At 36.9% G+C, this 12033-nt stretch overlaps 1 protein-coding gene across 7 annotated transcripts in view; it reads right to left on the bottom strand.

Annotated features, from left to right (window-relative positions):
• LOC110384162 (polypyrimidine tract-binding protein 1) overlaps positions 1-12033 on the bottom strand; it is a 348419-nt gene that overhangs the window by 111518 nt on the left and 224868 nt on the right. For 3 of the 7 annotated variants that reach the window (XM_021345306.3, XM_049847019.2, XM_021345301.3), the window contains one exon: positions 3068-3124. The exons of the other annotated variants lie outside the window; for them this stretch is intronic. Coding sequence is in view for 2 of the 3 variants with exons in the window: in XM_049847019.2 (XP_049702976.1) it covers positions 3068-3124 (57 nt within the window). In the remaining variant the exon portion in view is untranslated. The remainder of the gene's footprint in view (positions 1-3067; positions 3125-12033) is intronic. 7 annotated transcript variants of the gene reach the window in all.

Genomic DNA, 12033 nt, shown 5'->3' with positions numbered 1-12033 from the left:
TATTCTTAAACTTTAACTCTCAAGACGACAAACCTTGCAGACGCCACGCTATATAATACAGAGCATATATTTACTCTACACCAGCTTCCGAAACTTCGTTTATTTTTTCTAAATTTCATAGTACATCTGTGTAACTGGTACAGTATCACAAACGTGACTCAAGTTACGGATTACGTGGGAGAGCTCTGGAATGATCTGAACAGTTTGCGAGCGCCAAGCTAAGTGTGCAATCTGGCGTCACTGATATTTCGACTTTATCTATCAAAAATTTAGGACGACATTCGTTAGTATCACACTCTGGGGGACGTCGTTCTAGGCTTGCGAGCGTATCACTTAACGTGCTTCCAAACGAACTAACGTGGACGTCACAGCCGCTGTATTATGACACGTAGGGCCAAGTATTTGGGTGCACATTCGATCGCATGAGCACTGCCCATACGAGGGAATGCGTCTGGCAACATTCCATCGCACAATGAGTAATTTAAAAATTCAAAAACTCGTCGAGGCTCGGCGTGCGAGAGGTGAGGCGATCCAACGAGTGCCGCTCTGCAATTGAGACTGTTATCTGCCTGCATGCTGCTACACAACGTACATACATACGAGGGAATAATCCGCGCCGCTGAATAACACGGTTACCTAAATATAAACTCAACTATCGAAACGTACGCTGCAATCGAATAGAAACGTACGTATCGAAATTGTAACTACAAATAAAACCGAGCGATTCGTTACAATATAGGTTCATCTCTTATTCCGGCAACATTCGAATAGGAGCAGATCAACGCAGCGCACCGGAAGGGTTTCTTGAATCTAATATCGAACAGAAGTAAAAAAGGAATGAGATAGTTGTACGTGAAACGCGATCTCATTGCTAATTGGTAAACATACTGCGAACAAATTGCGCGCGATCGTCCGAAGCTAGCTCTACTATTTTTAAATGAAATTCTTTCCACTCATATATTCCCAAGCACAATTACATCGTAGTCCAGTTACGTTGGTTTTTGGAATTCCCAAACAGGTTGTAGAATTTGATTGCGATTTAATTATTCAGCATTCATTCGATGCATATCCTACATGTCGATTCGTAAAAGTGTTGTCATATTTCAATCACACGTACCCTATCGCTGATCCCGTTATTTTAAACAGTACTTTGTTCGGTGAGCTTTTTATATCCAGATAATTAAGTATGACGATTGTTTGAAAAGATAATCGTCTCAACATAAAACTATAATTATTTTATGATAAGTATAAGATAATTTGTAATGAATACGTAAATATACTTCACGTATTTTATAAAAGTAATAAGCGATGTTGAAACTTAAAAACTATAAATGATATAATTACAGTTATTAGTAATTATAAACTTGAGGTGTACGAACGAATCTTGAGACTTAACCAGCTCGAAAATGGTTCATCGTTAGCAAGATAAACCTGGACCTAATAATATTTAACGCAGAGTTTAAAATAGCTTGATTGCGGCAGTTTAATTTCCCGGAGTTGGATGTTTGAGTAGGAACTTGAATCTTAGTGGGTGGTTTTTAAGTTTCAATTTAGCGGAACGTTGAAGATGGAGGGTGGGCTGCAGGGGATATTGGACACTGAATCAGTATGCGAGAGTTTAAATTCATTGGAGTTACATTTGGAGTTTTTCGCCGACGGGTGCAATGGGAACATGTTAGAGTGAGGTGGTAAAAACTCGGCCGTAATTAGTCTTTGGATCCGAACCGTGAACAGATGCGGGGGAGGGCTGAGTGCTCGCGGAGGCCGATGCGTCCAACTCTGACTGCTGAATTACATTTTTCGATGGCTACGAGAAATATTTTTGCTTCGATTTGAATTTTGTTTGCATGGTTGAAACGTTGCATTGTATTTCAACTTGTTATAACTGGCGTTTGATAGTTTTCACTGTCAGTTTTTGCTGCAGTTTTTATTTTATCAATAACGTTGTTGTTCGTTTGTAAACTAAACTATCTCACACTAATTATGTACAACAATCAACTTCCGTAATAAAGGTTATGATAATTACAAAAGATAGATAAACCAATAATTTGAGCCCTATGCAAAGGTAGGTGCACATTATGGGCTGCCACAGCTGGGCGCAGTGCAGCGCGTTAATCCACACGAATCTCTATACGTTTTACGAACCTACAGCTACATACTGCGTATCGTAATAAAAAACCAACGATGCGCTGCGGCTTCGCTTCCACTAATGTGCGCGAACCTTTACGTAAGCCCCCTTTTATTTATTGTTATTAGCCTCCGTCAATACTGAGAGAAAACATAAACTTTTTACTAATATTAATCTTTTTTACTGCCCACTCATTCCCATCTTTTTCTCATGAACAACAAACGTAGATAATAAATATTTTTACAACACTTCGAATGATTCTTCAGTTATAGTCATTAACTTGGCTTTGCAAAGGAAGTCCGCTTATTAAGATAAACTATAACACTTGTAGACGAAAATTAAGTAAACAGAGATTGGATTAAAAAGTTTAAAATGTATATATTTACGCAAGTGTAGGTCCACAGAAAAAACGCGGATAACTTTTAGCGAAGTACGACTCTCGCTTTGATACTTCTACAAGTATGAAAAAGTCTTGTTGATTAGCTCTTGGAGTTTTTATTTCGACGTATCTTTTACTTTTTTCGTCTTATTACGATTTTGAACAAGTTTCGTGGTCCTTCAAGTTTTCCGTATAAAATAATATTAGGGAAACAAATTAATTGCTAACAAATAGACGATTCATTTGGACATTTTTCTTTTGTAATTCTTGTTATTGTAACGATGTTTTAGGTAATATTAATATCTATTCTAGACGTTTATACAACTGGTGAGTTAGTACAGGATCAGAAAAAACAACATTATTGTATCTACAGAAAATATACACACACAATTTCAACCCTTTACCAAAACCACTTTTTCCACTACATCCCAAGCACACAGTTAGCAAAACATTACCAATAAAAGCGTGTTCACATGGAGTACTCGAACTATTTTGAATGACAGAATGGGCGTGATTGAGCTGGGGTAGTGTGAACACGATAACTTTTGAAATGGACTCACCGTGTCGGACGCTGTATAACGCCCGCTGCTGCACTCAAGTAGTGAAGATTCACTCACCTGCGAACAAATGAGAAATATTGTTACTGCCAGTTCGTATAAACCGATTCCTGGTACATTTTGCAGGGAAACAATCGCACCATGGAATTCTATGGGACACTGTGGGTGTAATCGCACGATGTCGAGATATTTCTTTGTAGTTTTTGTTTAATATTTTTTTTGTATGAGAATTTGAAACTTAAACGGCGAATTTTATTATGAAGTGTTATTATTTTACTTAGTTGCTTTTATTGTTAAAGAAAACACTGACACAATTTACATTACAGAATTGAACGTTTGCAGCTTTTATACGCGTAAAACCTGGGTGGTTACTAAAATATATTTTTTTACGAAAATAAGACAAAAACACAGATTTCATAAAAGCTTATTTTTAAAATCCTTTAGAACAAAAACAAAGACCTTACTCATAAAACACTTTCACAAACATTTTCAGGCTTTACAAAAATATTTCGTTAATTCACAATAAACAACTGCAAAACTAAAAGCTGTGAGTCCTTTGTATTCCCTTCCCTATGTCTTTAGATTCAGTGAACTGATTCTAATCGGATGTTTTTCCTGTGTTTTGCTTGTTTTTGCTCCTCAAGGGCTTGTCTGTAAGCGTCCGGGATTTTATTAGCAATGAACATTCAATTACTCGATGGATTTTATTTATTTAATCGTCTATTACGGTTTTGGGCTGCGGTATTCGGATATTTTTAAAATTCCAATATTTATTAAAATGATATTATACGATATCAGGCTCTATAAGCAAGATTTTGTTAGAATTCATGCGTATTCAGGCTCTATAAGATATATTGCTCGAATGCATATGTACAGATCTACGTTTTAGGACGGAAAAGAAAGCTCCCACAACTTCCGAAAAAATCATCACAACATACAATGACAAACTGCAACACAAATTAATAAATCCCATATATTAAATGCATTGTTTATAAAGGCCGTTACGCCCGTAACGTTGTTCTATTCCGATTCATAGGGGTGGTCCACAATCCCCGCTTAACTTCATTATGAGAGCGAATTGCTAAACGCTCCTATTGTTGACCACGGCCCGGGGTTTAAGGGGCGGTTAGTCATGCAAATAGACGTCAACTAGAAACAAGCTCTTGGGGATTCGCCGAATGCGTTCCGATGTTTCGGTCTGCGTCGCCGAGACGTCCGAGAAATTCAATCAGTTTAAGGATTGAGAGTGTATTTCATTTATACGATGGTTGGTTCAAGATAATGGTGTTACCATGCTGGATTTTATTAGGTTTGCTTTAGTGACCATAAATAATAAACAAAAGATTAAGCTCGTATTTCCCGAAGCTGTTTGTTTAGTGCAGCTTAAACAAATTAATAGTATGATATTTCAACGAAACGTGTAGCCTATAAACAGTAAGCTAAACTGTGCACCTATAGTAACATATTACCGTTTTCCATTTGCCGTTCAATTTGGAAACACCTATTAGTTTGTCATTAAACTAACCCGAATCTGAACAGCTATTGTACCGAAAACTGAAAGTCGATCAAACGAGGGACCAGTTTAAAGGCCAAAATGATTTTCTGCTAATAAACGTTTAGCGCACAAAGGACGGTAATGGAGAATGGATTATGGATCTCTGTTATTAATGCTGCTCCAATGTAGCCGAGCATAGAAACTCGATAGTACGAATAATAGTGACGCGACAAACGACCAGCGCCGGAATTGTTTCGCCTCACTATTGAACAGTTCCATTATTGACGTATTAACTGCTACGATAATACACTTTGATGGAACATTCGCGATTAGGTCTCGGAATGAAGCACGATCGAATTGAACAATCGAACAAATACTCTCTAACAGGAATGCAGTAAATAAAGGATGCTTTCTAAATCTTTTACAAAAGAGTGACGGAAAACAAAAGGAAAAACCTATGTTTTGAATTCTGTTGTTGTATTGAAATCCAGACAATAGGTGGCGAAATACTAGGACGTGTCTGGACATACCCCCTGTATGGACAAATTCCTCGATTCCTTTTCATGAATTCCCTGCTACATTTTACATGCATGATTGGAAATATTGGCGCTCAGCTTTAATAAACTTTGTCCAATAAGCTGATGATGTTTTGGTACGTGAATTTTATGAATGGAATTTAATACTGCACACTGTAATATTTGACTGAAATACGCAGCCGTTAATTACGCAATATGTATTTTTGTTTTATCTTTATACCTGTTGTGTATATTACTCCAATATAAAATATGCTAACGGTCCCACGACCAAATAAATATATAAATTGATTTATTTTCTATCCAAAACAAATAACGTATGGATTTGAAAGCATTGATAAATATAATAATTTTAAATGTGGGCTATGTTTAATATTTTACATTAATGGAAGTGAACAATGAACTTATTAGCGATTCATTTGTTCTTGCATATTTGAAACACGAACAAGGATCGTTGATCTTCACCCGGTCACATTTTCCCAACAATTTTATCTTTCACTTTTTCCTCGACACCGAAAAGATCTCGGGAAAGCGTTTAAGGCAAACTTTGTGTATTGATAATGGAAGATACGACAAATGTCGAGAGTCATCCGCTACGCTCAGCGTGACTTACTATTGGTATCGATTAGTGACGAATGAGTAGGCACGCACACTTATAAACGACACTGTCTACTAAGAGCTTTGAGCATGAGTTGTATTAGAGCAAAATATTGAGGGGAAAAGCTGGACTTGTGCGTAGGTATATCTATCAGAGATCTGGCATCGCTGAAAGAGTCGGACTCTGACTCTGACACTCCATCACCGCTGCTAACCCAGGAAGGATCATTTGATGATTTCCCATAAAAAAAGGTTAGCAATTTGCATAGTGCATAAAAAGCATAGTGAAATCAAACAAAGTTTAGTCGATCTTATACCGGACAAATACCTGATCGTTGTTACTTGTGTGCTTCCATTCATCTTCATCCTGATTTATGAGCCCAAACCAACTATTGGCCGACTAAAAGTTTGTAGTGTGCGCGACCTCTTAGCTAGATTTTAATTGGCCTCTACAGCCAATGATGACAAAGAACGTTTAAAAAAAGAATACATGACAATTCCTTTGCAGCAGATGTATGGGTAGTGGCAGTTCTCAGAGCAAGTTCCTTTAGTTGCTCAAGTCAGAGGTAAATGATCGAGAGTAAGTTCAACTTACTCGTACGTCGCACATCGAGTGTTAGAACTGACATTGTTCTGAAGCTAATGTATTAGAGTTATATTATGAGAGAGCCATATCCGAATTTAGATCTTCAAAGAAGCATATGATTTTTTAAGATACATGAAAATAAAGTGAATATCCTAACTACAAAATACAGACAATCAAATACCTATTACGAAATCAACAGAAAATCAAATACCATATAAACAATTAATTTTCAAGCCATCATGATAGCTGCTCAAAGAGCTGTCTTCATCACTCAAAAAGACTTAAACTTTTAACTTTCAAAACACTGCACTGAGCAAACCGAAATTCACAAAGAACAGTCTTAAGACCTAGGTAGGTAGACGAGAAAATCCACCATTTTGGAGTCGTGACGAGAACAAGTGAACATCAACGATGCCCCAGGCTGATCACAAGTTAATGCAACTGAACTTGTTGCACCGTCATGTCTTAAACTTAACCGTGCTATAACTAATTACACCGACCGACCCATGTTTGCTTTGTAAATGTAAGATGAAGTTTCTGAATTTCGTTATAGGTTAACTAATAGGTTGGTGTTAAGATGATGACGGGGGAATTTTTGTTTTGTTGGATATTTTTTTTCGGATTCTCGATAGTTTGAAACGTTGTCTCCAAATTGTTTGAGAAATGTTAGTCCCAGGTGGGTGCCAGGTACTTCCGAGGTTTGAAGAATTCTTGGAGGAAAAAATAGAAATAAATTGAATATAGTGCGTAGAATAAAATAAGAGAGTAAATAGTGGCATCTGATCAACTAGCAAAGACTAAAAATACGCCCTAGCATTTCACAATAAAACAATGCTAATATTTAACGAGGTTTAATTTCATCAAATACCAAACTTTGCCGTTGCTGAGTACATCGTAAACTTTCCGTAGCGAATGCTAAAATAACTCCAATGGTTAACATTACAAATACGACATGTAACAAAACAGCTGAATAGCAAAACCGTGAAATAGTCTCAGAGTCACCTTGTGTTCAGTTCATTACCAGTCTACGTCGACTTACGTCATGCAATGTTCAAAACTTAATAAACTTTAAACAATACCCGGGAAGATGCGTTGTCAGAACTTCTAAAACTTGAAGTGAAACAGGCAACCGACGGAGCTACGCCCCTATTAAGATACACATTGTGTCTTATGTTTAATAACATACCTTCGTAATATGTAAGTGTACCTTATACCCGAGTAACTTACACAGAAACTCTAAGCCTAAGCTTTTGTCACAAAATAATTTGACCGAGAAAAGTACTTTTATTTGATGGCATGTCCCCCGAATAGTTTCCAACAAAGAGAAGCTTTCAATTTCATTAAATACGACAACAAAAAGATCAGATGGAAGTAATCACAGAACTGCTTCGAATTAGTTTTCACAATTTCAAAGGAGGCATTCCAAGGTTAGACAAATGTTGGAGATGGTGCACGATGAAGGCCCCGCGGTAAGCTTGTCGCCAATTCTCCTCTCCTTTGATCGCGGAATACTTGCTGACTTCTGTTCCCAATTTAAAAAACTTGGCTTTGTCCGTGCGAGTTGTTTGACCACTTCTTTCTTTGTTTCAATGGGAGTAGGCACCCATTTGAAACGGTAAATTAGGAAACATTTTGATTGGCGGGTCACACGACACCGATAAACTTTTGGGTCTTGTTTCAGCACAAACCTCTTAAAGAAATTACACGTTTCACGCCTCTTCTTTTTGCTTCAAACGGTTTCATTCATTTCATAATTTGCTCATAAGGAATATAGATAGGTAAGAACAAAATATATTTAAGCCCCTTAATTTCTCTGTAAGACTACACTGCATTATTTTCTCCCCATATAATGTGAAACATTTTTTAAATTGGGCCATAAAGCGAAGCCTTACCGAGCCAGGCTGGGCAGGTAGCAGAAAATTTAATAAAGTAACGTCTATTTTATCATGAATTATTCTGGAAAGTAAGTTTTGAAAATTTTTAAATTAATTCGTGATGTCTCAGGAAGGAATGTATGCGCAAAACGAACACTAACAACTGAAGCTATTCAAGCTATTATGTAGGTAAAATGAACACGAACATTACTGGTGAGTAAGGAAATGAATCCCGAAATAAGTAAGGAACGTAAAATTCCGACACGCGGCCAGTTCGCCGTACGCCACACGTGTTCAACGCAGTGCGTATGACGCCTAGTAAATAAACAAACAGGAAATATTACATTTTCTAAAATAACGTCCCGTCGGCTTTTCTTTGATTTTTATTTATAGAAACATAATAGGCACAGTAAAATTGTATAGTTTAATAGCTTACGCGAAGTTAAATGCTTTGATGGTCTCTGTAAAAAGAATATGCAAACTGAACGAGATTAAAAATGAATACATGAATCTTACATGAATAAATGCATTAAGACCGTGTACATAGTAGTTTTATTCGTTTCTGAGCATTTATCTTTATTATTCCTTTGTATGGCAGTGCAGTTTGTAGCTGTACCGTAATCTCATCCATTCAAAGCACGTCGACTGTTTATTAACATATCGACCATAAAACGGACAGGCGCGAATCTGTGTCGATTTTTTCCGACTTTCCGGTGCAGACGGCTATTCATCGAGCCTTTTTTGCTATCGCTTCACTGCCAGCCTATTTTTGCTGAAAAAAGGATCAATGATGTTTTCACAGGGAAATAGATGTACAGACTTACATGCTTTTCGAGGATCCTTTTAATAGAATTTTAAAGGCATGGGAGTAATTAACGTGATTTCAACAACTTGCGCAGTTTTAGAAAAGTTTGAACACCCGCTAGCTAGAAATTGAGTGTTTATTTAGCTAGAATTAAATCGTGAATATTTAGGAAGCTCTAAAGAAAGCTTATTTAAATAAAATACGTATTAATGATAAGATTAAATTAATGTTGATTTAAATATGTCACGATTAAGTTATTCTATATTTACAGTTTTATAACACACAAGATGGCAACGGGTGAAATAAAAAAATCACTGGATCAGACGATATGTTTTTAAACGGCACACGTTACAATAAATAACATCGCAGAATAAATAAACGGCAAAGAGTTAAAATATGACAACGAATCGATAGGAATGAATAACATCGCCATACGATTTCAATGTTTGTGTTCACGTCTGTTTGTTTACCATACACAGGAATGAGACGACGACCGCCGGATCCTCAGTATCCGCGGAGTCTAGCCTCGCAAACACAACAAAATGAAAATAAATAAAAATCTCACTTACAACGTTTTGCGACACAGAAAAATGAATCTGTCTAAACGCAAAAGGGGACAAAAGATTAATTGAAAATCGATATAGGGACATACCTTTGCGAATCTATCAAAATACATTCACTTTGAAACGATAAGGTCGGACTGAATTGTACTGTCAGTCAGGATTAATGCGGACTTATGACATGCTTTATTGACTCCTCCGCCATAAAGCTGACGATGCAAATAAAATGAAATCCCGTATCATTGAAAGAAAATACCTGCGCTCAACTAATTAAATGAAAAGATGATGATTTATAACAGCCATTAACTGAACCGCTCTGTTTAAATATTGTAGATTTTTCCTAAAGATTGCACGCTGAACAGAGTAATTTTATATAGAATAAATTTTATTTATCTGAGGAATTAAAACTTTTGCGATGAAAATTATACAGTAAAGATAATGCCGTAGGTAATTGCAATGGCTATGCTGCGTTTAACTTGGTATATTAACTAATATAGTACACGAGATAGTTATCTAAAATAAAGAAACCACTTATTAGCTACACGCTGGGTACTGGTCACTTCACTGCTCATCATTTAACTTTATCTGTGACTATCTATGTACCCCGGCTTCGCTCGAGTGCTTTTAAATAATGTGACGAATGTAATAAACTTTTTCAAGAACATGCAACGGAGCCAGACAGGTAATTTAATAGAACAGAGTGATGATTATAAAAAGACAGCTACATTTTTGTAGGTTTTGTCAGCCATTAAATAAAGTTCAGTCGAGTTTTTACATTGTAATGACCAGGAAGTTAACAAAATAATTTAGGTGTAATTTATGTAGGTACTAAAGTAAAGAAATCGATAACATACAAATAAAGGGCGCACGTCGTATCAATTAGCTCAATTTCACCCTTTTTTATACAAATTCAGAACCATTAATAGCACTGGTTTATTTGAAAACCATTAGCGGCCCGAATGGATACGGTTTGAATCACCGATAAAATGAATGCCTGTCTTTCACAAAAGCCTCGCGATACGGGTCCAATGTGAATCGGAATTATTAAATTAACTCTCTAAAAGAAAATATAATGTAAACGATTATTATGAAAGAAAAATTCGCGTCAAAAATTCCAAAATTTAAATTCGTGTCACTGATCTCAATGAATAGCGAGGATTTATTAACAGGCCGGGGTTTTTTTAATTACGCCTAATCCGATACAAAACCGCACAGAAGAACACAATCAACGCTGGGTGCGCAACACTAAATCAAAACAAACTTCAGACTGGATCCCTTTTACAAACTTTCTAAATAACGGCGAACAATCTTTTTCATTAAAAATCTCCATGAGCCCGATTATTAGGGAAGTAAAACGCCTCCGGTGGGCCGGACCGGAGTTTGGGAATATTCGCAAGATTTTCGCGAGGTCAAACTTGGGAATGTTAACAGATAATTACGGGTAAGTTTTAGCTAGCACGAGACATTTAACAGATGCTTTATTCGGGAGCGCGCGGCCGCGAGCGCACGATGAATGCTAATGAGAGGGCTACGCGCCCGAATACGGCACCTACGTCGAACACAATAAGCGTGGGATTGGCGTGCACCCGCCCGACCCCGGCTTCCCGAGCCGCCCGTTAACACATTTGGACTCGTGTCTAAGGTTAATTAGATTAGTATCCAACAATGCTACGCAGATGTTATATAAAAACAGATTTGGGGTACATCACGCGGTTTATTTCGCAATGAAAATTAATGATGAAAGTTTCTTCGTAATATTGTGCTTTTCCAGTTTATAGATTTACCCAGCTTACGGTTACTTATCTAGGATTTTCTATGGGTAATTCATTTAAGAGTTTCAAAATAGTGGTTTATAAACAGCATCTTGCTCGGAGCATCTCTAAGACACCAGCAATTTACATGAGTTGTGACAGTCATACATCCTTCCGTGCGTTACGGGCCAATTAATTTTACACGGAAACGGATATATGAGCAAGGCGCAAATGGTTTCATCACACATATAATTTACTGTCTGTATATATCATCGTAGTGCTCGTGTGGGTGTAATGTTTGTTAGTGTGCGTAAGAGAAAGGCGTTCGTGATTTTCTAGTCGAGCGCCGATTCGGATTATAAGTTTTACAGGACATTGATTTTATAAACAACAAGTTAAAATTACACGAGGAGCTCTACGAAACTTCCAACGAAAAACCAATATTTTAGCAGTTTAAGATGTTTTTAAAGTTGTTAAAATTTAAGGATTTTTGTCTTTTATAATAAGAATGACCGCTTTTATTCAGATCCTGCCTAAATTCATTCATCAATTTCTATTTCAAAATGCAGCACATTTCCCATTCAAAACACGTGCGAGCTGACATTCCACCTTAAAGCTCTCAATTCCACCCCATCCGAGACCACTTCAGACAAAACACAATATATCTGGCAACACCTTAAGGTAAGCAATCTGTGTAAAAGCTAATTAATGCTGAGCAGGAAACGGAAGGGCAACGGGTCGCGTCATTAGATGCATTATGCAACGCGA

The sequence above is a fragment of the Helicoverpa armigera genome, chromosome 4 (assembly GCF_030705265.1).
Source record: "Helicoverpa armigera isolate CAAS_96S chromosome 4, ASM3070526v1, whole genome shotgun sequence".
Classification (NCBI taxonomy): domain Eukaryota; kingdom Metazoa; phylum Arthropoda; class Insecta; order Lepidoptera; family Noctuidae; genus Helicoverpa; species Helicoverpa armigera.
This window is presented reverse-complemented; position numbering and strand designations above follow the sequence as displayed.